The sequence below is a fragment of the Triticum aestivum genome, chromosome 5A (assembly GCF_018294505.1).
Source record: "Triticum aestivum cultivar Chinese Spring chromosome 5A, IWGSC CS RefSeq v2.1, whole genome shotgun sequence".
NCBI classification, from domain to species: Eukaryota; Viridiplantae; Streptophyta; class Magnoliopsida; order Poales; family Poaceae; genus Triticum; species Triticum aestivum.
Window position 1 is genome coordinate 709721306 of NC_057806.1, and position 27280 is coordinate 709748585.

The following is a 27280-nucleotide window of genomic DNA, read 5'->3' on the forward strand; positions in this document are numbered from 1 at the left end:
GAAGGATGAGCCAGGGCCTCCTGCCCTAGCCCCTCCCCCAATGCAGAAGATGGCGCAGGAGTCGCCGCCACCACTGGAGTAGCAAGAGCCGAGGCCACCTGCCTCGGGCTCCCTTCCCCAGCGCTGGTCGACCCCAACGTGACCGACGTCACCGGCGTCGGGATATGGAGGGGAGACATCAAAGCCTCCTGCCCCGACCCCCCTCCCCCCAACACCAGCTCACAGGTAGCCATCCGCACCGGAGCCTCGACCACAAGAGAAGGAAGGGAGAGAGAAGCGACCTCCGGCTCCCCCACCCCATCTCCATCCAGAGTCCTAACCGATGAGGCCCTCACCAAGCGACCAGAACCGCCAGCCCCCTCAAACTCCAACAGAGGAAGCGTGCGCTCAAACAAATCATCTGAGTCAACCCGGTCACTCCAAAGCCTAGGCGGCGCTGATGCTGGCTCAAAAGACCCGAACCGCAACGAGGTCATAGGCACCGATGGCGATGCTGCCGGCTCAACCCCGGTCCCATCCCCGGGCAACTGAGCATCTGGGCGAGAGGCGTTAGACCCCTCTCGTGCAGACTCATCAGGCTACTCCCCATTGGCGCCCGCATCGCCATCACCCTCATGCATATCAACATCATTCCCATTAACCGTATCTGCAAACAGATCAGTGTCCTCAAACTCAACATCGAGCGGGAATACCTCGCCCCTATAGGTCCAGTTGACCACATCAGGCACGAACTCAATATCCAGAACACTGACTAAAAGCCGGGCCACCCCATAAGCCCGAGTAAAAGCCATATCAACTCTCTCCGTCTTCCCAACCAACGTGCCCAAACTGGCCACCACTCGAACATCCTGCAAAGGCTTAGACGGGGCCCCTACAAACCGCAACCAGACCTGCGTAAGCGGCTTTCCCTTAGGCTCCACCTTCTTCCATTCGTGGAACTCCAGAATGCACGAAGTGCCAGGGACTCGACATAAACCAAAGCTCAACAACCGCTGCAGGTCATCCACCGTGGGGAAGTCGACCTTATAGATCTTATCCTCGAGAACCACCAGCTCCCACCGAAAGTCCCCCGAAGCCAGCTCCTGAAGCCTACGCACGATCTGAGCCTCAGTGACTTCTCCCTGGGTAGCTTTGACAACCCCGGTAGTCAGGCTCGGGGTCTCCTCCGGAATCTCTCACGCAGCCGTGATTCAAAAATCATGAGCTCGGCACAGTAAACTCCATACACAGTCAGCGACGGAGCCTGGTCACGCAAAAACGGGCACTCCCCCGAGGCATGAGCCGGCTTGCCACACGTGTCACACAGCTCGGCCACGCACTCAGCAATGAAGTGGCCCTTCTCCCCACAACGGTAGCAAAGCATCTTCTCCTTCTTGCGCGCATACTTGGACACCCTCTCAGCATCGGGCCTGTCGGTATCCTCAGCCACCTTCCCAGCCTCAGGAACCTCGGCACTGCCCAAGGCATTCACCACCTCCATCGCCTGGGGAGGAAGCTTAGTAGAAGCATGGTCGGGCTCCACTGCAGACGCCGCAGGATCAACTGCCCTAGGCGGAGGCGGTCGGCGATGTCTCCCACGGCCCCCACCCCGGCCACCACGATGGCCACGATAGCCTCCTCTCTGGCGGTGGTCCGGGCCTGAGGCCCCCTCGACAAAACCGCCTGAAGGGCCGAGAAACAATCTCTTCGCAGACCTGTCACTCTGCCAGGTAAATCCACGACCTCCACCCATAGAGGAGGAACCTCGATGCTGTCCGTCACCATATGCATCATACCCGTCGTCCCCCCACTGGCCTCGGGGCGGATCATTGGGCTCTCCACTGCTGGAATTATGTCTCGTCTGCGTCGGACCCGCGCGATTCTGAGCCGGCCTTGCGACGTAGTGGGGCGGAGGAGCAGTACGAGCCGGACCGCCCGAAGGTGTCTGCTTCACCCCATGGGTAGTACCGCCGCGGGCCACCTGAGCCGCTGCAGCCACGACCAGCGCCGGCGGCCGAAGGCCAGCACGACCCGGCCTCAGCCCGCCCCGCCCTGCAGCAGGGGGCAGTTGCCCCGGTGGCCGGACGCCCGGGTGGCCAGCGCCTCGGCTCGGATTAGCCGGCGCAACTCCACTACCCGCCGGTGGCCTCTGACCGGGCGGAGCCGGGGCTCCTCGCCCAGCACCCGCCACCTGCGGCGGGGCCGCCCCACCCCTACCTGCTGCGTTGGTTTTCATGGCAGGCGGCGGCGCTGTCCCACGACCAGCCATCTCACTGAGCGGCCGGATGCTCCTTGCCCGACCGGCTCCAGAGGTGAGAGGGCGGATGCGCTTTGCACGGCCAAGACCAGAAGATCGGAACCCAGCCGTCCCTTGCCTGCGAACCCTAGCGCGCGGCTGGGACGAAACTGGAGCAGCACGATCAATGGAATCGCATGCACGATCGAGAAAAACGCTCGTGGAAACCGGACCTGCCTGGGCCTCATACCCAGCAGTCTCGGGCCCAACACACAATGTTAATGCTTCAGGCAAAACCGGCCCACAGAAGCCCAACAAGTGTTTCAAACGCTCCTGACGTGCCGTCGTGATCTGGATCGCCGGGATCGCCGACATGGCTGTCGCGTTCCCCTCCGGCGCCGATCGAGACACTGGCCGACGCGCCTTCTTCCTTCTAGTAATCATAGTCCAAGAATCCGGACGGATCAGATCGAAAATTGTTAAGTTCGGGAGACTAACCTTAGGCAAGGGGCCCTTCCATGGTCGGATCGCCGTCGCCGCCGTTCTCCGATGAACCACGCGCCGGATCATCTCCTTCTTCTCACTCGCATCTAGCCCAATTCGCGTCGGATCGTCGGGAGGCAGGATCTTGTCCATAGTCGTTGCCACCTCATCCTCGTCGTAGCCGGAATGGAAGAATTCGCAGATAAGATTAGACGGGGTCGGCGATCCCGGGGAGGCCGCCGCGGCATCCTCATCTCCGTCTTCATCTTCTTCATCGGGTCCCGCTAAAGCCCAGAACCGTCCGCCCACTCGCCTCTGAACTCCGGCCACCGATGACGGCGTAGCCGTAGTCGCCCCTCGGGTCGCCCCACGGGTCGCCCCTCGGGTCATCTTGCTGCGATCGCCGCCTCTAAAAATGGGAGAGAATTTCACTTCCCGGCCTCTGCACCAACTAGGGATGCATACGGCCATTTTAGTATGAGTACCAAGATAAACATGGTCCTCAGATATTTTTAAATGAGTATCAAGATATTTCTTGATGAGTGGTTTCACCACACACCAAACTTGATCCTCAATAAACGGGGGAAAACCCCTGTGCATCACCTGTCAATTCTAGGAATTGAACTCGGGTCGTTAGGCTGCACAACCGCATGCCCAACCATTGTGCCTTCAAAGGCAAAGTTGCGGTTCTTGCCCCAGTGCGGGATGGCGTTGTACTTGTGCAGCGCCATCTGCTGGAGCTCATCGAGCACGTCATAGTGCGGGTTGGGCTCACCCTTGCTGTAACTCCGGTAGTAGGGTATATCAAAGTTGATTGAGTCCTCTGGTTTGCCAAGGTAGGCAGAGGATGCCTTGACGTAGCAGAGGAGCATTCCCATACTGGCGTCGATTCCACAAAAGGATAGCGGGCTACGGTCACGTAGCTGTTGCATGTCGGCGATGAACGCTGGCACCAAGGTTGTCAGAATCGCGATTCTGTCATACGATTCTACGACTTTACGATCCAAACTAACCCCTATGATCCTACGATTTTAGTTCTTAGAATCTACATTTCTACGATTCTGATAGTGAAGATTCTATGATATGCGATCCTACCATCAAAGCTCCGATCCAATTCAAGATCACGATTCTGACAACCTTGGCTGGCACCCTAGAGAGCGCGATGCTATAGCCATTGGTGTAGAAGAAGGTTCCCCGGATGCGTGGGTCCCATGTGCATGAGGTGAGGAGTGCATCTTCTTGGCTACCGAGACATGCACCGGACGCTTGGATCTGGTGCTGGAAGCCCACCACTGGGTACCCAGTGAACATGCTGCCGTTGTTGGTGAACCCATATTATGTTCTCTCGAATAGCGATACCGTCGCATTTGCCGCCTTGCATCGGGCGATGGCATTGATGTTCTTCTCGAGAAGCTCCATTGTGACTCTGCCTCTGATGAGCGGGGCCGTCGGGTTGGAGCGGAATCCTAGGTGGTCATTGAGGCCGTGGCCCACCGTCTTGATGGCCACACGGTCGTCCTCGCGGTAAATGTGTTGGGTAACGTAGCAGAAATTCAAAATTTTCCTACGTGTCACCAAGATCAATCTATGGAGTCATCTAGCAACGAGGGAGGAGTGGATCTACATACCCTTGTAGATCGCGCGCGGAAGCGTCCAAGGGAACGGGGTTGATGGAGTCGTACTCATCATGATCCAAATCTCCGATGATCCTAGCGCCGAACGAACGGCACCTCCGCGTTCAACACACGTATGGAGCAGCGACGTCTCCTCCTTCTTGATCCAGCAAGGGGGGAGGAGAGGTTGATGGAGATCCAGCAGCACGACGGCGTGGTGGTGGAAGTAGCGGGATTCCAACAGGGCTTCGCCAAGCGCTGCGGGAGGAGGGAGATGCGTCACGGGAGGGAGAGGGAGGCGCCAGGGCTTAGGTGCGGCTGCCCTCCCTTCCTCCCACTATATATAGGGCCAAGGGAGAGGGGGGCACAGCCTTGGCCCTTCCTCCAAGGAAGGGTGCGGCTAGGGAGGAGTCCATCCTCCCCAAGGCACCTAGGAGGTGCCTTCCCCCTTTAGGACTCTTCCTTTTCTTATCCCTTGGCGCATGGGCCTCTTGGGGCTGGTGCCCTTGGCCCATATAGGCCAAGGCGCACACCCCTACAGCCCATGTGGCCCCCCGGGGCAGGTGGCCCCACCCGGTGGACCCCCGGGACCCTTCCGGTGGTCCCGGTACAATACCGGTGACCCCGAAACTTGTCTCGATGGCCGAAATAGCACTTGCTATATATAATTCTTTACCTCTGGACCATTCCGGAACTCCTCATGACGTCCGGGATCTCATCTGGGACTCCGAACAACATTCGGGTTACCGCATACTAATATCTCTATAACCCTAGCGTCACCGAACCTTAAGTGTGTAGACCCTACGGGTTCGGGAACCATGCAGACATGACCGAGACGTTCTCCGGTCAATAACCAACAGCGGGATCTGGATACCCATGTTGGCTCCCACATGCTCCACGATGATCTCATCGGATGAACCACGATGTCAAGGACTTAATCAATCCCGTATACAATTCCCTTTGTCTATCGGTACGATACTTGCCCGAGATTCGATCGTCGGTATCCCGATACCTTGTTCAATCTCGTTACCGGCAAGTCTCTTTACTCGTTCCGTAACACATCATCCCGTGATCAACTCCTTGATCACATTGTGCACATTATGATGATGTCCTACCGAGTGGGCCCAGAGATACCTCTCCATCACACGGAGTGACAAATCCCAGTCTCTATTCGTGCCAACCCAACAGACACTTTCGGAGATACCCGTAGTGCACCTTTATAGTCACCCAGTTACGTTGTGACGTTTGGCACACCCAAAGTATTCCTACAGTATCCGGGAGTTGCACAATCTCATGGTCTAAGGAAATGATACTTGACATTAGAAAAGCTTTAGCATACGAACTACACGATCTTTGTGCTAGGCTTAGGATTGGGTCTTGTCCATCACATCATTCTCCTAATGATGTGATCCCGTTATCAATGACATCCAATGTCCATGGTCAGGAAACCGTAACCATCTATTGATCAACGAGCTAGTCAACTAGAGGCTTACTAGGGACATGGTGTTGTCTATGTATCCACACATGTATCTGAGTTTCCTATCAATACAATTCCAGTATGGATAATAAACGATTATCATGAACAAGGAAATATAACAATAACCAATTTATTATTGCCTCTAGGGCATATTTCCAACAGTCTCCCACTTGCACTAGAGTCAATAATCTAGTTCACATCGCCATGTGATTAACACTCACAGGTCACATCCCCATGTGACCAACATCCAAAGAGTTTACTAGAGTCAATAATCTAGTTCACATCAATATGTGATTAACACTCAAGGTCACATCCCCATGTGACTAACACCCAAGAGTTCTGGGTTTGATCATGATATGCTTGTGAGAGAGGTTATAGTCAACGGGTCTGAAACATTCAGATCCGTATGTAATTCACAAATCTCTATGTCATCTCCTAGATGCAACTACCACGTTCTATTTGGAGCTATTCCAAATAATTGTTCTACTATACGAATCCAGTTTACTACTCAGAATAATCTGGATTAGTGTCAAAGTTTGCATCGGCGTAACCCTTTATGACGAACTCTTTTACCACCTCCATAATCGAGAAAATTCCTTAGTCCACTAGTTACTAAGGATAACTTTGACCGCTGTCTTGTGATCCATTCTTGGATCACTCTTGTACCCCTTGACTGACTCATGGCAAGGCACATTTCAGGTGCGGTACACAGCATAGCATACTGTAGGGCCTATGTCTTTAGCATAGGGGACGACCTTCGTCCTTTCTCTCTATTCTGCCGTGGTCGAGCTTTAAGTCTTAACTTCATACCTTACAACTCAGGCAAGAACTCCTTCTTTGACTGATCCATCTTAAACACCTTCAAGATCATGTCAAGGTATGTGCTCATTTGAAAGTACCATTAAGCGTTTTGATCTATCCTTATAAGTCTTGATGCTCAATGTTCAAGTAGCTTATTCCAGGCTTTCCATTGAAAAACACTTTCCAAATAACCCTATATGCTTTCCAGAAATTCTACATCATTTCTGATCAACAATATGTCAACAACATATACTCATCAGAAATTCTATAGTGCTCCCACTCACTTCTTTGGAAATACAAGTTTCTCATAAACTTTGTATAAACCCGAAATCTTTGATCATCTCATCAAAGCATACATTCCAACTCCGAGATTCTTACTCCAGTCCTTAGAAGGATTGCTGGAGCTTTGCATACTAATTAGCATCTTTCAGGATTGACAAAACCTTCCGGTTGTATCACATACAACCTTTCCTCAAAAAAAACATCGAGGAAACAATGTTTTGACATCCTATCTGCAAGATTTCATAAATAATGCAGTAATCGCTAACATAATTCCAATAGACTCTTAGCATCGCTACGGGTGAGAAAGTCTCATCGTAGTCAACTCCTTGAACTTGTCAAGAAACATCTTAACGACAAGTCGAGCTTTCTTAATGGTGATACTTGCCATCATTGTCCGTCTTCCTTTTAAAATCCATCTGTACTCAACAGCCTTACGACCATCGAGCCGTTCTGCCAAAGTCTACACTTTGTTTTCATACATGGATCCTCTCTCGGATTTTATGGCCTCGAGCCATTTATCGGAATCCGGGCCCACGATTGCTTCTCCATAGCTCGTAGGTTCATTGTTGTCTAGCAACATGACTTCCAAGATAGGATTACGTACCACTCTGAAGTAGTACGCATCCTTGTTATCCCACGAGGTTTGGTAGTGACTTGATCTGAAGTTTCATGATCACTATCATAAGCTTCCACTTCAATTGGTGTAGGTGCCACAGGAACAACTTCCTGTGCCCTGCCACACACTAGTTGAAGAGATGGTTCAATAACCTCATCAAGTCTCCACCATCCTCCCACTCAATTCTTTCGAGAGAAACTTTTCCTCGAGAAAGGACCCGATTCTAGAAACAATCCCTTATTGCTTTCGGATCTGAGACAGGAGGTATACCCAACTGTTTTGGGTGTCCTATGAAGATGCATTTATCCGCTTTGGGTTCGAGCTTATCAGCCTGAAACCTTTTCACATAAGCATCGCAACCCCAAACTTTTAAGAAATGACAGCTTAGGTTTCTCTAAACCATAATTCATACGGTGTCATCTCATCGGAATTACGTGGTGCCCTATTTAAAGTGAATGTGGTTGTCTCTAATGCCTAACCCATAAACTATCGTGGTAATTCGATAAGAGACATCATGGTATGCATCATATCCAATAGGGTGCAGTTATGATGTTCGGACACACCATCACACTATGGTGTTCCAGGCTGTATTAGTTGTGAAACAATTTCCACAATGTCTTAATTCTGTGCCAAACTCGTAATTCAGATATTCATCTCTATGATCATATCATAAATATTTTATCCTCTTGTCACGACGATCTTTCAACTTCACCCTGAAATTACTTGAACCTTTCAATAATTCAGACTCGTGATTCATCAAGTAAATATACTCAACATCTACTCAAATCATCTGTGAAGTAAGAACATAACGATATCCACTACACGCCTCAGCACTCATTGGACTGCACACATCAAAATGCATTACTTCCAACAAGTTGCTTTCTAGTTTCATTTTACTGAAACCGAGGCTTTCAGTCATCTTGCCCATGTGGTATGATTTGCATGTCTCAAGTGATTCAAAATCAAGTGAGTCCAAACGGTCCATTTGCATGGAGTTTCTTCATGCATATACACCAATAGACATGGTTCGCATGTCTCAAACTTTTCAAAACGAGTGAGCCCAAGGATCCATCAACATGGAGCTTCTTCATGCGTTTTATACCGATATGACTTACGTGGCAGTGCCACAAGTAGGTGGTACTATCATTACTATCTTTTGGCATGAACATGTGTATCACTACGATCGAGATTCAATAAACCATTCATTTTAGGTGTAAGACCTATTGAAGGTATTATTCAAATAAACAGAGTAACCATTATTCTCCTTAAATGAATAACCGTATCGCGATAGACATAATCCAATCATGTCTATGCTCAACGCAAACACCAAATTATTTAGGTTTAACACCAATCTCGATGGTAGAGGGAGCGTGCGATGCTTGATTATATCAACATTGGAAACACTTCCAACGCATATCGTCAGCTCACCTTTAGCTAGTCTTCGTTTATTCCGTAGCTTTTATTTCGAGTTACTAACACTTAGCAACCGAACCGGTATCTAATACCCCTGGTGCTACTAGGAGTACTAGTAAAGTACACATCAACACAATGTATATCCAATATACTTCTATCGACCTTGCCAGCCTTCTAATCTACCAAGTATCTAGGGTAATTCTGCTCCAGTGGCTGTTCCCCTTATTACAGAAGCACTTAGTCTCGGGTTTGGGTTCAACCTTGGGTTTCTTCACTAGAGCAGCAGCTGAATTGCCGTTTCATGAAGTATCCCTTCTTGCCCTTGCCCTTCTTGAAACTAGTGGTTTCACCAACCATCAACAATTGATGCTCCTTCTTGATTTCTACCTTTTTGTGGTGTCAAACATCACGAATATCTCAAAGATCATCATATATGTCCTCGATATGTTATAGTTCATCACGAAGCTCTAGCAGCTTGGTGGTAATGACTTCGGAGAAACATCATTATCTCATCTGGAAGATCAACTCCCACTCGATTCAAATAATTGTTGTACTCAGACAATCTGAGCACAAGCTCAACAATTGAGCTTTTCTCCCTTAGTTTGTAGGCTAATAAAATCGTCGGAGGCCTTATACCTCTTGACGTGGGCACGAGCCTGAAATCTCAATTTCAGCCCTCGAAACATCTCATATGTTTTGCGACGTTTCAAAACGTCTTCAGTGCCTCAACTCTAAACCGTTTAACTGAACTATCACGTAGTTATCAAAAATGTGTATGTCAGATGTTCGCAACATCCACAGACGACGTTCGAGGTTCAGCACACTGAGCGGTGCATTAAGGACATAAGCCTTCTATGAAGCAATGAGGACAATCCTCAGTTTACGGACCTAGTCCGCATAATTGCTACTATCAATTTTCAACTAAATTTTCTCTAGGAACATAACTAAACAGTAGAACTGAAGAGCGAGCTACGACATAATTTGCGAAGACCTTTTGACTATGTTCAGGATAATTAAGTTCATCTTATGAACTCCCACTCAGATAGACATCCCTCTAGTCATCTAAGTGATTACATGATCCGAGTCAACTAGGCCGTGTCCGATCATCACGTGAGACGGACTAGTCAACATCGGTGAACATCTTCATGTTGATCGTATCTACCATACGACTCATGCTCGACCTTTCGGTCTCTTGTGTTCCGAGGCCATGTCTGTACATGCTAGCCTCGTCAAGTCAACCTAAGTGTTTCGCGTGTGTAAATCTGGCTTACACCCGTTGTATGTGAACGTAAGAATCTAACACCCGATCATCACGTGGTGCTTCGAAACAACGAACTGTCGCAACGGTGCACAGTTAGGGGGAACACTTTCTTGAAATTATTATGAGGGATCATCTTATTTACTACCGTCGTTCTAAGCAAATAAGATGTATAAACATGATAAACATCACATGCAATCAAATAGTGACATGATATGGCCAATATCATATTGCTCCTTTTGATCTCCATCTTCGGGGGCTCCATGATCATCATCGTCACCGGCAATGACACCATGATCTCCATCATCATGATCTCCATCATCGTGTCTTCATGAAGTTGTCTCGCCAACTATTACTTCTACTTCTACAGCTAACGGTTAGCAATAAAGTAAAGTAATTACATGATGTTTATGTTGACACGCAGGTCATAAATAAATTAAGACAACTCCTATGGCTCCTGCCGGTTGTCATACTCATCGACATGCAAGTCGTGATTCCTATTACAAGAACATGATCATCTCATACATCACATATATCATTCATCACATCCTTTGGCCATATCACATCACATAACATACCCTGCAAAAACAAGTTAGACGTCCTCTAATTGTTGTTTGCATGTTTTACGTGGCTGCTATGGGTTTCTAGCAAGAACGTTTCTTACCTACGCAAAAACCACAACGTGATATGCCAATTGCTATTTACCCTTCATAAGGACCCTTTTCATCGAATCCGATCCGACTAAAGTGGGAGAGACAGACACCCGCCAGCCACCTTATGCAACTAGTGCATGTTTGTCGGTGGAACCGGTCTCACGTAAGCGTACGTGTAAGGTTGGTCCGGGCCGCGTCATCCCACAATGCCGCCGAATCAAGATTGGACTAGTAACGATAAGCATATTGAACAAAATCAACGCCCACAACTACTTTGTGTTCTACTCGTGCATAGTAACTACGCATAGACCTAGCTCATGATGCCACTGTTGGGCAACGTAGCAGAAATTCAAAATTTTCCTATGTGTCACCAAGATCAATCTATGGAGTCATCTAGCAACGAGGGAGGAGTGGATCTACATACCCTTGTAGATCGCGCGCGGAAGCGTTCAAGGGAACGGGGTTGATGGAGTCGTACTCGCCGTGATCCAAATCACCGATGATCCTAGCGCCGAACGGACGGCACATCCGCGTTCAACACACGTACGGAGCAGCGACGTCTCCTCCTTCTTAATCCAGCAAGGGGGGGAGGAGAGGTTTATGGAGATCCAGCAGCACGACGGCGTGGTGGTGGAAGTAGCGGGATTCCAACAGGGCTTCGCCAAGCGCTGCGGGAGGAGGGAGATGCGTCACGGGAGGGAGAGGGAGGCGCCAGGGCTTAGGTGCGGCTGCCCTCCCTTCCCCCCACTATATATAGGGCCAAGGGAGAGGGGGGGCGCAGCCTTGGCCCTTCCTCCAAGGAAGGGTGCGGCTAGGGAGGAGTCCATCCTCCCCAAGGCACCTAGGAGGTGCCTTCCCCCTTTAGGACTCTTCCTTTCCTTATCCCTTGGCGCATGGGCCTCTTGGGGCTGGTGCCCTTGGCCCATATAGGCCAAGGCGCACGCCCCTACAGCCCATGTGGCCCCCCGGGGCAGGTGGCCCCACCCGGTGGACCCCCGGGACCCTTCCGGTGGTCCCGGTACAATACCGGTGACCCCGAAACTTGTCTCGATGGCCGAAATAGCACTTTCTATATATAATTCTTTACCTCCGGACCATTCCGGAACTCCTCATGACGTACGGGATCTCATCTGGGACTCCGAACAACATTCGAGTTACCGCATACTAATATCTCTATAACCCTAGCGTCACCGAATCTTAAGTGTGTAGACCCTACGGGTTCGGGAACCATGCAGACATGACCGAGACGTTCTCCGGTCAATAACCAACAGCGGGATCTGGATACCCATGTTGGCTCCCACATGCTCCACGATGATCTCATCGGATGAACCACGATGTCAAGGACTTAATCAATCCCGTATACAATTCCCTTTGTCTATCGGTACGATACTTGCCCGAGATTCGATCGTCGGTATCCCGATACCTTGTTCAATCTCGTTACCGGCAAGTCTCTTTACTCGTTCCGTAACACATCATCCCGTGATCAACTCCTTGATCACATTGTGCACATTATGATGATGTCCTACCGAGTGGGCCCAGAGATACCTCTCCATCACACGGAGTGACAAATCCCAGTCTCTATTCGTGCCAACCCAACAGACACTTTCGGAGATACCCGTAGTGCACCTTTATAGTCGCCCAGTTACGTTGTGACGTTTGGCACACCCAAAGTATTCCTACAGTATCCGGGAGTTGCACAATCTCATGGTCTAAGGAAATGATACTTGACATTAGAAAAGCTTTAGCATACGAACTACACGATCTTTGTGCTAGGCTTAGGATTGGGTCTTGTCCATCACATCATTCTCCTAATGATGTGATCCCGTTATCAATGACATCCAATGTCCATGGTCAGGAAACCGTAACCATCTATTGATCAACGAGCTAGTCAACTAGAGGCTTACTAGGGACATGGTGTTGTCTATGTATCCACACATGTATCTGAGTTTCCTATCAATACAATTCCAGCATGGATAATAAACGATTATCATGAACAAGGAAATATAACAATAACCAATTTATTATTGCCTCTAGGGCATATTTCCAACAAAATGACCTTGCGGAGCTGTGGTAGCCACGCCATGTCGCCGAATTCGTGGAGGTCGCCCCACCTGGCCGCCTTTTCCGCCATGTCTAAGTCATCACGTGTCACAAATGTCACCGACCGCTTGAACATCGGCTGCAATGCCAGTGTAACCTGGATATATGCATTGTTAAGAAAAATCTAGGATAAATAGTTGATTAATTAATTTGCTAGATATACTCCATAAATTAGCACAACTAGTTAATTGGACTTCTAATTTCTTTAGTAGTACTTCAAGAGTTAACCTTGGGCCATTAGGCGCATCAACACCTAAATCCTAATAACTCAAGCTGAGATGAGTGGGACCTTGAGAGTAGGCTAATCGGAAAACTTTCTATTCCTCCTTCCTCCTTCGCGTGAAACACTAGGAGCTAGATCCATGGTGTTGATCTACCTACTCTCCGACGAGATCACAGCCCCATCCATTCTTTCGGCACGTCGACAGCTCGTTTTATGCGACAATAGTGGTCGTTCGGTGGTCTGGAAGTCTTGATATAATATTTATTATGTTTGAAATGCTTTGTGCTTCCAATGTAATTTTATAATAGGTCTGATCCTTTTCGCCAAAAATGTATAATCCCTGATATCTCTCAGAAAAAATGGATTTGCTAATTCCCAGTGGCCTGAGAAATAGTCAATTCTCAGGAGACGTGACGACTCTCTGGTCTCCATGTTACAACGCATGTGAGACAGAACGGACTGTATCCAGCCTTTTCTTCATGTTCTGAGCCTTTTCAGTTTTCTACATTGGGTAGGGAGTTTATATATAAGATGTTCGTATCCTAAAAAGATGATGTTGCTTTTTCACCTTCATATTTCTATTTTGTTGCTTGCTTTTTAATACCTTTTGTTTTTGTTTTTGTTGTTATTATTACTACCTTGCACATTTGGAGAACATTAAAGCTCCATTCCTATGAAAATTTAATTGCTATTGCATGTTCTTCTTTGCTCTTGTTTTTTTCTTCATGTTTCCACTTTTTTGATACACTAGAGTTGCACATATTTGTTTTGCTTAGTTCCATTAAAGAATCCTCCAACATTATTTCCAACTAATATTGATTTTTTTGTTCTAGTTATATTTTAAATATATCACATGGGAATTTAATTTGCTATTTTTTATGCTATTTGCACTTTTGTAATATTAAATCTGGACACTAATGAAATGGGCAATTGGTTACACATTCAAATGTGCAACCTGGTTGATGTAAATTTTTGTAATGCTAAAGTTGCACTTTTTTCTTAAAAATGTGTGATTACTTTATTTAAAAAGTGCTACCGGATTGTTAACCAAATGGGCGACGCTACGCGTCCACCGGTGGATTAACTGAAAACATCCGCCATCTCCTCCGCCATCTTCTTAATGAGGTGTGTGATGAATTGCAACAAGGTAGATGTTTCACAGCTCCCTCAGCAACAGTTGCTTTGTGGCAAAACCACCGTGGCATTTTTTTTGCTGATTTTTTTAATTATTTTTATCTTCAACTTTTTTTGCAACATAGATGATGTTGCCGGAGGACTTTAACAACAAAGGTGCTGTGCAATTTTTTTATGCCTTCATATTTTCTGCAGCATAGATGATGTTGTGGGAGGAGTTTTGCAACATGAATAAAGTTACAGAAATTTTTTCACTGAAAATGATGATGTCATATGCGGTGTGAATCGAGAATTTTCTGCAACAGAGATGATATTGCGGGAAGACTTTTGCAACAAGGCACTTGTTGCGGCAAGTATAAAAAAATATCACCGGCCAAAACGACGAACAGATAACAAGAGGGGAGGCCGAAGCCGCATAGCTGGGCCGACAGTGGCCAGAGTGGAGCTCAGGCATGCGCGCTCGAGCGGCGGCCATGGCTGCGAGCGGGCATACGAAGGCTGGGAGAGGAGGGGTTGGAGAGAAAAAGGAGGAGAGGAGAAAGGATGGCCTGCGGCATCCTCCAATGTTCACTGGCGGTGGCAGTCCTGAAGCGGGAAGGAGAAGATAACGTATGGATGAGAAGCCTGAAGAGTAGGTAAGGATAAGGACATGTATGTTTCTTGGTTCCTTTCGCATAGGACACGTGTTAATTGTAGAAGGCGGCGGACGCACGGAAAATACACAGGAGCACATGGGTGCTCCACACACCTATACGAAAAATAATCATAAAAAATACCCAAAAATTAAAAAAAATCTAAAATTTTGAGATATCAAACCTGGTTTCCCAATCTATTTTTGTGTGAAATTTCATGAAAAATTACTAAAAAAACCGTATCCATGGCGAAGGAATTACTGTCCGAACAAAAATCCACCCAAACAATGTTTTGCTATACATAGGAAGTTTTTGTTGTTCTTGCCACGAATACGTTTTCTTGTATTTTTTCACAAAATTTCAGACGGGAGTACATCGGGAACCCACGTTTGATATCCCAAAATTCTAGGTTTTTTTTCAAATTTCTTGATATTTTTTTAACGAATTGTTCGTATAGGGGTGCGGAGAGCTAATCCATCGGTTGATCACACACACACACACACACAAATGTAGTAGAGTACTATTTATCCCTTATGCATAAGTGAAATTTCCCCCTAGTTATGCACACAAGTTGGACTTTTCACGTACCTGGGAAACGACGCCTAGGACGCCAAGGGAGACCTTGGCGGCGTTGAGGTCAGGATGGTCCGCGCAGAGCTCCCGTACCACCGCGAACCCTTGGCTGGCCGGCGCCGGCGTGACGATCCTCATCCCGACCACGTACTCGTGCACGGCGCCGCCCTTTCCCCATAACGAGCTGCCGTGCGCGCCCGTGGCCAGCAGGCCTCCTATGGTGAGCCCTGACCAGTACGGCGAGTGCGGCAGCGCGAGCCCTTTCACGGCGGCCGACTGGATGAGGTCCCGGAGCACCATGCCGCTCTCCACCGTCATAAGCCCCTTGGCGACGTCGACGCTTACCACCCGGCTGAGCCGCTCCGTGCTTATGATGGTGCCATCGCTGCCGCCGGGGCAGGCCAGCTTGGGGAAGCTGTGGGAGTGCTTGGTGGCCACCTTCACCTTGCGCTTGGCCGCCGACGCGGCTGCCACGGCCGCGACCAGCTCCTTGTCGGTGCGCGGGAAGGTGGCGTTGGCCGCGCGGCAGACGGTGCGGTCCAGGAAGGAGCCGAACGCGTTGGAGACAGTGCAGTCGGTCGTCCCGCGGGCACAGACCACAGGCGCCGGCCAGGAGCACCAGGAGGAGAACCGTAAGCACCATTGCTAAGGTAATTAACCAAGGCTTTCAATGCTAGCTATATAGCTTGGTCGTTGTCAGCCCCTCCTCGCCTCTCGAGTGATCGGGTTGACTCTGATGAGGCTTTTGAGCATTCGCTCCCGGTCTTGGACTTTGGACCGGCTCTTCGGCGTATGGATGGCGCTCGAGCGATGGTTGGGCGCGCGGTGGAGTCTCAGGGGTCGCCGGTGCTCCCAGGGCCGTCGGTGCCATCGAGCGGCCGGCAGGAGCTCGGCTTGGCTCTTTCTCAGAGGGGAGGGGTGTCGGGGCAGGCGGCCATGACTACCTCTCCTCCTACCTTGTCACAGGTGTCGACCCCTGTGGCGCCTGGGGTCGGTGTTGGTGATCCATCTCTGGGGCGGGTGGCCCTGGATGATTGCCTCTCGGGAGCTCTGTGGGTGGCGAGCCAGCCGGAGGCGATGGCCAGTGGACTGGGGCGGGTGGCCCTGGATCCTCTTGTCTCGGCGGCGGCCGAGACGGCAGTGCTCTTGTCTGCAGGAGTGAGAGCTGGGGGGGAGGGACTAGGGCAGGCGGCTCTGGCGCATCTCCCTTCTGGCTTCTCCCCCGACCTTCGGAGGTCTCCCCCCATCCGGTCCCCTCCGACTGCCATTACTCGGGAGCAGGTAATTGCGTTCGGGGGGATCCCGGACCCGGCTTCTCAGGGGAGACGGATGAGCTCACGTATCCAGGACCTACCAGAGGTGGATGACATTCAGCAGCGGTGCGCTATGCGGGCGGCCAAGATCCGGGATGTGGAGGCCACTACTGGTATGTCAGTTAATTTATCTAATTCCATTTTGCACTTTTCTAAGGACGAGATTATTAATAATGCCAACCAAGTAGGGGTATCGCTTGGGAATGATAATTCTGAAATTTCAAATTCTATTAATGATCTCTTAGACTTGGAAGCGGAATGAGCCTTAGAAACCATTAGAAACCTGGCGGCTGTAAGACCTATGAATGATGCGGAAATTGATGCATTGGGGGTACGGGTGCTTGACAATTTTTGTGCGGATCTTGTTCCTCCGTCTGCGGAGTCTGATGAAGAGGAAGTCGGTGTGGATGAAGTAGTAACTGCACAACCGGAGCCTGGTTATGAGGACGGGGTTGCGGGAAATAACACTCCTAAACGTAAGTGGAAGCGGAAGGTGTATCCCGCATCCGCGGTACGTAGGAGTGCTAGGATTCGTACTGCTAAAAAATTCCATGATGAGCTATGAAAGGAATCTTCTGGAATAGCAGAGGTCTTAAGGACTTGGCTAAACGTAGGTTTCTAGCGGAGGCATCTTTAGAGCACAGTTTGGACTTCATTGCGCTCTCTGAAACTGGTAGGGATAATTTTGCACCACAGTTTCTTAACACGTTGTCGGGAGGAGTGGAGTTCGACTGGCATTGTCTTCCTCCAAGAGGGAGGTCCGGTGGCATCTTGCTTGGTGTGAGATGTGACTCACTGGAAGTCCGGAGCGTTGTTATGGGTGACTTCGCGGTCAAATTTCGAGTCAGGTCTAAAGTTGATGGGTTTAACTGGGTTCTGGTGGCGGTCTATGGGGCCGCACAACCTGAGCTTAAACCGGAGTTTTTGGCAGACTTGGTTCGTATTTGCGGATCTGAACATCTTCCCATTTTGGTTGGGGGGGACTTCAACATCATTAGGAGGAGAGAGGAGAAGAATAATGATCACTTTGACGGCCGATGGTCTTTTATGTTTAATACCATCATTGAGAGCTTGGATCTGAGAGAGATCGAGCTTTCTGGTCGCCAATTCACCTGGGCTAACTCTTTACCCAATCCAACATATGAGAAGTTGGATCGGGTGCTAGCAAGTGCCGAATGGGAGCAGAAATTCCCTCTCGTCACGGTTCAGGCTCTCACGCGAGGGATTTCGGACCACACGCCTTTGTTCGTCGACTCCGGTGAACCAAGGCACGTGGGAAACAAAAATACCTTCTCTTTCGAAACGGCGTGGTTTGAACGAGAAGGTTTCCTGGATCTCGTAGCTAGGGAGTGGGCTACGGATACTGGGGGAAGATCGTCCGTCGAGCGATGGCAGAATAAGATCAGGCATTTGAGGAGCTTTCTACGGGGATGGGCCAAACACCTAAGTGGAGTTTATAAGATTGAAAAGGATAGACTCCTACATCTTATACGATCCTTAGATGTTAAAGCTGAATCTACAATTCTGCAGTCTGCTGAATTGTCTTGTAAGCTTGATGCGGAGAAGAGGTTGAAGGAACTTCTCCGTGAAGAAGAGCTGAAGTGGGCGCTCAGAGCAAAGGTTCGCAAAGTAATCCAAGGGGATGCGAACACTCAATTCTTTCATCTTATTGCAAATGGCAAACATAGAAAGAAAAGAATTTTTCAGCTAGAGCAAGATGAAGGCACAATTGTGGGTCACGATAATCTGAAGATCTACATCACCGATTATTATAAGCAGTTATTTGGACCGCCGGAGGATAGCGCGGTGTCCCTCGATGAGTCCAGGACTGAGGATATGCCTCAACTAACTGCTTCTGATAATGCTACCTTGATTGCACCGTTTACGGAAAAGGAAGTTTTCGATGCCATTACCCAGATGGAGAACAATAAGGCTCCTGGACCGGATGGGTTTCCGGCGGAGTTTTATAAAAAATGTTGGCATATTATCAAGGGGGATCTTTTACCCATGTTTCATGACCTTTTTGCTGGACGGCTTCATCTATTTCACCTGAATTTTGGAACCATAACCTTGCTACCAAAGAAGACAGATGCTCTGAGGATTGAGCAGTTCCGGCCTATTTGTCTTTTGAATGTTAGTTTCAAAAAATTTACCAAGGTTGGGACGAATAGACTCACACAGATTGCGCATTCTGTGGTGCAGCAATCCCAGACTGCTTTCATGCCAGATAGAAACATCCTAGAAGGGGTGGTGGTTTTGCATGAAACGCTCCATGAAATCCACTCAAAGAAACTCGATGGAGTCATTTTTAAAGTGGACTTTGAGAAAGCGTACGACAAAGTTAAGTGGCCTTTCCTGCAACAAGCTTTGCGTATGAAAGGGTTCGACGAGGGCTGGAGGAGCCAGATTGAATCGTTCACGCAGAAGGGTAGTGTTGGTATTAAAGTGAATGACGACATTGGTCATTATTTCCAGACACACAAGGGCTTGCGGCAAGGAGATCCGATGTCCCCTATTCTGTTCAACATAGTTGTGGATATGTTGGCTGTTCTGTTAGGTAGGGCCAAGGAGGCAGGCCAAGTTGGAGGCTTGGTGCCTCATTTAGTTGATGGAGGTATCTCCATCCTGCAGTAAGCTGATGATACTATTATCTTCATGGAGCATGACTTGGTAAAAGCGAGAAATATGAAGCTGTTGCTTTGTTTGTTTGAGCAATTGAGTGGGCTCAAAATTAACTTCCATAAAAGCGAGTTATTCTGCTTTGGTAGAGCCAAAGAGGAACAAGAATCCTATAAACAACTGTTTGGGTGTGGTTTGGGGGAGCTGCCATTCACATACCTAGGAATTCCTATACATCACCGTAGGCTTACGAACAATGAATGGAAGTGTATTGCAGATCGATTTGAGAAAAAGCTAAGCTGTTGGAAGGGTAAGCTCATGTCATATGGAGGCCGGTTAATTCTTATTAATTCGGTGCTGACGAGCATGCCCATGTTCCTTCTGTCTTTCTTTGAAGTACCGGTTGGGATAAGGAAAAGACTGGACTTCTATCGATCGCGTTTCTTTTGGCAGGGAGATGAGCTAAAAAGAAAATACCGGTTAGCAAAGTGGGATATCATTTGTAGGCCTAAAGACCAAGGGGGTATGGGGATTGAAAATCTCGAGGTCAAGAACCGATGCCTTCTTAGCAAGTGGTTATGGAAGTTATCTTCAGGAACTGAAGCCACTTGGGTACAAATCCTTCGTAATAAGTATCTTCAAACCAAAACTTTGTCTCAGGTCACGGGTAGACCGACTGATTCACCCTTTTGGAAAGGGCTAATGAAAGTTAAGCTTTCATTCTTTCAGAGGGCAAAGCATGTTGTTGGAAACGGTGCCAGCACGAGATTCTGGGAGGATTGTTGGCTCGGTGATACGCCCCTTGCAATCCAGTATCCGGCGTTGTATCGTGTTGTACAAAGGCGCGATGCTATGGTTACAACAGTTTTTCGTTCCATTCCACTTAATATTCATTTTAGAAGATCGTTAGTGGGCAATCGTTGGGAACAGTGGCTGCATCTAGTTGGGAGACTCATGCAGGTCCAGCTTTCACAACAAGCGCTGGAACCACACTAGGTCCGGGGAATTCACTGTTAAATCAATGTACGTTGCTGTTATTAATTCCAGCTCGATCCCGACCTCCAAGCATGTGTGGGATGTTAAAGTTCCTTTGAAGATTAAGGTGTTTATGTGGTTTCTCCATAAACAAGTTATCTTAACAAAGGATAATTTAACAAAGCGCAATTGGACAGGTCCTACTAGGTGTAGTTTCTGTGATCAGGGTGAAACCATTAAGCATCTATTCTTTGATTGCCCACTAGCTAGAATTCTTTGGACAACTGTTCATGTGGCTTTCAATATTACTCCACCAATTTCGGTGAACATGATGTTTGGAGCTTGGCTTAACAGGGTAGAGCCCGGGTTAGCTAAGCATATTCGCGTGGGGGTGTGCGCCTTAGTGTGGGCGCTTTGGAATTGCAGAAATGATCTTGTTTTTAACAGAACAACAAACACTCATGTTTTGCAGGTTATCTTCAGAGCCACGGCACTTATCCGTTCCTGGTCGCTACTCACTCCGACGGAGGCCAGGGAGCGTTTGGTTACTGGTGCTATCCGATGGGAGACGGTAGCACGGGATATCTTCAGCCGGTTTGGATGGCGGTCATGTAATAGGATAGGCAATTAGTTTACCTGTCTTTTATTCAGCCAACCGGTTGTGGTTTATCCTTTGTTGGGCTAGCTTATGTATCTAGCCTTTGGGCTCTGTGTGAGCCTTGTCGTTTGTTTTTTTTAGTTTGCTACTACTGAGACTTCGAGACCTTGTGGATGTTTTATTTTTAATAAGATGGCCATATGCATCGTGCTGATGCAGAGGCCGGGGATCCCCCTTTTCAAAAAAAAAAGCTTGGTCAAGCTCACGGCACGGTGTGCAGCATATTCCTCGCTTGTTAAACTAGCTAGGCACGTTCGTTCAAAGTCAATGCAAAACCCACATGACTAGATGTATCAAGGTTATCTGTCTACGGTGGGTGCGTACATTACAAGACGTAAAAAACATTACAAGACGCAGCGCAGCCAACAGACTACAAGAAGATATGACTCCGGCACCCCGCGAAGGCTACACGAGCTTCTTTGAATACAAAAGCAAGCCGCCCATGCACGGAGTATATAATAACAGTGGCGAAAATTTTATGAACTCCCCACTTGTTTATACCTTTCGAGTTTCGACCAACTATTCTTTAACGTTTCACGAGCAATAATGTGATGACTTACCAAAAGAATGTGCCCACAAGTCAACTTGCAGGCGGCTATAACATCAATTCTTGCTTGAATAGTTGGGTTGTCGTCACCAAGTCTGGATTAAAAACCTCCTTTGTTTTGGGTTGTCCTTTAACATTCGTTGTCACCGAAATACGTACAGAAAGCCTCCAACTAGTTTTTATCAAAAACTTTCGACCAAAGATGCAAAACTTCATCTACGACCTCATCAGATTTGAAGGATTTTTGAAGAATTCCAACGGCATTCATTCCAACTAGATTCTTATGGGTCCAAAGATTCTTTCGCAAAACTATCCATCTTTTTCTGGTTTGTCGGTTCTATAATGAAAAGTAGAGGGCCTTGTGACTTTGCCAACGACTTCTCCATTAGGTAGGTTTTTGTTAGCCCAAGCCTTTATTTGTTGAGGGGAAACGAGTCCAATTTAAAGTTGTTGATGTTTATATTGGTCATTCATAAAATAGAAATAAGAAAAGAATTTATATCTCGAGCCGACGGGAGAGGCAAGAGGGCCTCCGCCGCCACTGTCAGCCGCCCGGGGCTTCGCCTGGCGACCTTCTCTAGCGGTGGCGGAGGGGAGGATGAGGATGGATGAGCCCGGCGGCAGGGGTTAGGGTTTCCACCTGAGCCGCTCTACCGGGGGGCGACGCGGGGGCATCTGTTTTCCCTGACGCTGAAGCCGGATGAGTACACCTTCTCCGTCCTCATCAACCGCTGTTGCAAGTCACGCCGCTTCCATCTCATCCCCACGGCCCTCGACGAGATGTCGTACCTAGGGCTCAGATGCAATCATTGTCATCCACAATGGGATAATCGGTGCATAATGCAAGGCCGGAATGCTAGAGGAGATGGAGGAAGCGCTGTCTAACATGCTCGGGGGTGGGACAATATGCCAGACATCATTTGGGCTTATGGCAACCGTGGCAGGGGTGGATGACATGGACAGGTGGTACGGTGAGTTTCAGTTGATGGGCATTGAGCCAGATACGTGGACGTTCAATACCATGATGCGGTGTTTCTTCTCGCCCTCTGCTGCTACAGTCAACATAATCGTAGAATGTTTTGAAAGGGCTGGCAACATTGAGAAGATGGAGTACTATTTCAGGCTGACATAAATTCAGGGCATCAAACCCAACCCCATCACTTACTGCTCGCTGGTTAATGGATACAGTAAAGCTGGGCTCCTTGATACGGTTCCTGTAATTATTCGACAGACGTAGAACACCTATGTTGTCTTAGAAACTCCATTTTTCAACTGTCCTGTCAGTGCATGTGCCAAGTCTGGAGATATCAAAATAATGGAGGAAATGCTGCAGTTTATATGAAAGAAACGAAATGTAAGCCTGGCAAGGTAATTTACACCACCATGATTCAAGCATATATTGCACATGGGATGGATGAAACCGCTAAGTTGTTGGAAAAAGAAGTGGAAAGAGTCGGCAAGAATTTGCTGCAAGTACTTTGCTATATTTTAGTGAGCTTCTTGTTGATTTATGCCTGCATTAAACTACTGAATATCCATGACAGGTTATCTTTGTTTTTGGATCAGTGATCAGTTCTGAGATTGAATGCCATTGGCGCTTCATATTTAGCTGTGGGTGTGCCTTATTTAGCTGAGCTGAAATAGACGCTAACTGTTGTTCTTGTCATATCCCAGCAATAATAACTGTTTTTCCATCGGAAACAGGAGTTCCACATGAAATATCTGGACTTGGAAGGGAGTACGGGACCGGGACTGCAAAGAAGGTAAGGTTCAAAGCTCCATCCCAGTATACATCCATATCAGAATAGGTAAACCTAGTTCTCCACGAAGGTAAGGTTCAAGAGGAATGTGGTCTTCAGGAAAATTCACTGCCAAAAAGGCAAAAACTAAGGGAGAAAGAGAACAACAGAAATAAAGAAAGAAAGGATCATGTGAATTTCCTTAGAATTTCTAGCGCCAAATAATTCAGAGCACAGAGCACACATTTTTAAAGAGAAGTTCAGTCTTTCAATGGACAGTTGGACACACAAGAGAGATGATAAAAATTGATGGAATAAGGCTAGAATTCCACACTTCAATTTAAATTCTGAGCTACACTGTTCATACATCTGACGATGGGGCGACCTTGTCTAATATCTCCATCATAATCGATGGACAGCTTGTAGTGAGGTGCTTGAACCCGTCGGTCTTCTTGACTGCTTGAAGCACATCCTGCAAAGACAGGTACTGAAGGCAAGCATTCTTGAGTTGCACGGTGTGGTGCTGCTCCGCTAAAGCTAGGGTGGTTGCAACTGTCTGCACATCAATTTTCTGGCATAGCTTCTCTTCACAAATAGCGTTTAGCCTGTCCAGTCCATACCGATCCGCGGCGACCAACAAGTGCTGCAATGCTACATTTTGATCAACATGACAATTGCTTGGCAGGTTATCTGTGTATATGAAGTGGAGAAGTGCCTCGAAGGTGGCAGGCTCCATGTCCTCGATCTTGATACATTCCATGGTGGTTTCCTTCATTTGACCAAAGAGCTCAGCCTTGAAGACTGATGATCGTGCTGCTAACACGTACCTATGTGCACTGAAGAGTTGGCCGCCAACACTGAATGTCACATCCATGCCTTGTCCATCCTTCAACATGTTTGCAAAGTGCGCGTGCAGGTCTGACTGGGGGACTGGGACTAGGACTGTGCTTACATCTTCCGTGTGATGGTCTTTTATGACGGTCAAAACACACCTGATTGTGAAGCAGTCATGGGCCAACAGTTCCTTGAGCTTGGACTTGTCAATAAACTTGGCCCAGCCCCAACTATCACCTACTACAGGCTTAAATTTAGCTGTTGTTGTTTTACTATTTAGATTGCTAATTTTCCCATCTTTCTCCAGTAAACTCAAAGTGAACTTGACCTTCACATCCATTGTCGCACCACTGCAGAAACACAAGAAGACGGACATGTAGGCAGCTTTGTCTTCCTCCCCGATCCCATCAGGATAGATACTGATTTTCCACTCGTAGCCGCTGACTCTGAAAGTGCTCGAGCTAACGAACTTACGGGCACCCATGCGCTCCAGCAGCGAGTACTTAATCACCTCGAAGTTGTGAGCGGCGGTGGTGCACTCGGTCAGGCATCTCGATGAGGTCTCAGGTATGGGCTTGTTAACTGAAAAAGTTAATAGGTTGCCCATGTTGCGGAAGCTGGAGAGGAATCAAACGGAAGCTGCAAAAACTTTCGGGATGTCAGAGGGTTTACAGAATCGATAGATCAAATGGTAAGTATATGGACATGATGGAGAGATATATGCATCACGTAATGAAGGCATTTGCATCAACGGAAAAATAAAATAAAATACGTAAATACAAATGAAAATTGTGTTATACTTCGGAAACAGGGTTTGAGCTGCTAGGGCAATGATGTTTGCAAAAAGGGTATTCTGGCTACGTGTGTTTTGTATATATGAACCAGGGTTTGGAAGAGAATGATGTTTGCAAAGTCTGTATCGATCTCAACAATACGTGTTTTGTGATTTCAGCGAAAGCTACAGTTTTTTTTGTGTGCATAAAGTGTAGCTCTATATATGAATTTTCAGGCCGGCTTAAAGAAGTTACTTGTTGGTGGTGTACTTGTCATCTTATAATGCCTAGCAAAATTGAAAAGTACGTAAACAAAAAAATTCTTACTCTAACTGCAATGTCAAACCATGCATATAGTATATGGTCTACCTTTCAGGGCTCAGGTTCGTCGGGACGGGAGCGGCGGCGGCGTAGAGTTGGAGATGTTGATGGTGGTCGCGGCCGGAGGAAGAAGCCCTAGCGTAGCGATGGACGACTTATTGGAGAGGAAAAAGGAGCGGCCGGACACAAAGGTGTCGCTCTAGCTAGCTAGCTAGGTCAATGCGCCGCAAATACATCATCATCGTGCTAATTGGACATGTAATTCTCTCGTGCCATCATTGTTCATCATGGCGGGCTTCTTGTTGTGGGCTTTTCTTGGCCTCCACGTTGGGCTCGTAGAGGTTAGCATCCATCTTCCCTTAATGAATTGTGCCGTGCCGTGCATTGAAGTAGAGGAAACTATTGCTAGTGAATTGAAGTAGTTGATTGTGCCGTGCCTCTGTACAGTGTATGCAGTAGATAGAGGCTTAAAACGAACAGGAAGCGTGTAAGATCTTTCTGGGATTTTGTAGGTCCCAACTCCCAAAGTTAAGCTCTCCCCACAAAAGAGAAATTTCCTGACAGGGACTCTACCTTCATTGGACGCTGACCATGAACTGTAAAGTAAATTTTTGTTTCTCTAGATTATTATTGTTAGATGCGTTAGTTTTGCTATATATATATTGTCGACCCTTCTGAACAATGCTTTGCAGTTTTCTGTCGGTTTGGTAGTGCTTTGATGTGGCTGACTAAGTGATGTTTTATATTGCATCCTTAGAGAGCGCTGCAATGATCATACTCTCGGGTCTATTCATACCCAAATGATTTGATGCATGGATTAGTTAGCATTTTTTTTCGTTCAGGCGGGATTTGATTGGCCCCTGGCATAATCTTTTATCCAGGATGGATTCGATTAACCTGACACAAGGCCGGGATGTGTTTCGTCGGAACCTTACTACGCCTGGGTCTTTCACGGTAGACTCTATATATTGTGCGCTCACACATTCTGAGGTACCAGTCGGTAATAATAAGAAATTTTAGAAGTCCAAGATTCCACTAAAAGTGAAAAATTTCATGTGGTATCTTCGTAGGGGAGTTGTGTTAACTAAAGACAACCTCGCACGACGCAACTGGCAAAGGAGTAAGAAGTGTTGTTTTTCTACTCATGACGAGACAATCAAACACCTCTTTTTTCAATACAAGTATGCACGTTCTACGTGGTCAGTCATCCAAATAGCGTCAAATTTGCATCCGCCCACAAATATTGTCAATATTTTTGGTCATTGATTGGACGGTATTCCAAATAGTTTCAAAACGCTAATAAGTGTGGGAAATGATTTGATCGCTTTGTCTATGCAGAAATGATTTGATTTTCAATGAAAAAAATGCTTCTTCTTTGCAGGTTATTTTCCGGTGTACGCACTCGCTATGTACGTGGTCTATTCTACAACGATCGGAGTACTAGCCGCTGTTCAAGGCGGTGTGTACGCGTTTGAAGCAGGTGGCTATGGAGGTTTTTTCCTGACATGGGTGGCAGCATAACCTTCGGATCGACCCACCACCTCTTTCGACATAGGCATATTGTTAGCATTCACACTGGTATGTCGGGTTAGGTCGATCAGATCGCTTGGTGATAAAAGAGTTCATGTAGCAATGTGACATGCGGTCTTGTGGGGCAAATGATGTTAAAATGATGAAAGCTAATTAATCAATGGATGAGTGTTGTTTACCAACAAGAGTGTACTGCAGGTATTTGCTGCTCAAGGAGAAGTGCAAATATGTGCTTGTAGCCTACTGAGATCATTATACTCACAAATCACAATGCATGCTTCAGAGTTGAGAGGCTCTTAGAGCTTGAGAATCATTATACGTCAAAGACAACTTGACATGTTCGCGGACATATGGGGGCTCAAATTACGCAAAGAGAGATGCTACAGCTACGGACAGTTTTTCACGCATTCAAGGCTACGGACGGGAGTGTCGTCACCCAATAATCCTAGACGTACAGGTTCTTACAGGCATTTACGGGGCCTTTCCTTAAATCTCTTC

General features: G+C 47.6%; 1 protein-coding gene and 1 pseudogene across 1 annotated transcript; both read right to left on the reverse strand.

Moving 5' to 3' along the window:
- Positions 1–2969: 2969 nt before the first annotated feature.
- LOC123101871 (L-gulonolactone oxidase 2-like) lies at positions 2970–16226 on the reverse strand (annotated as a pseudogene).
- A 7459-nt stretch (positions 16227–23685) lies between these two features.
- Positions 23686–24793, reverse strand: LOC123108584 (BTB/POZ and MATH domain-containing protein 2-like). The gene has a single exon (XM_044530346.1). It carries the CDS (start codon positions 24763–24765, stop codon positions 23686–23688), a length of 1080 nt encoding a protein of 359 aa, XP_044386281.1. The 5' UTR covers positions 24766–24793.
- Positions 24794–27280: the final 2487 nt, after the last annotated feature.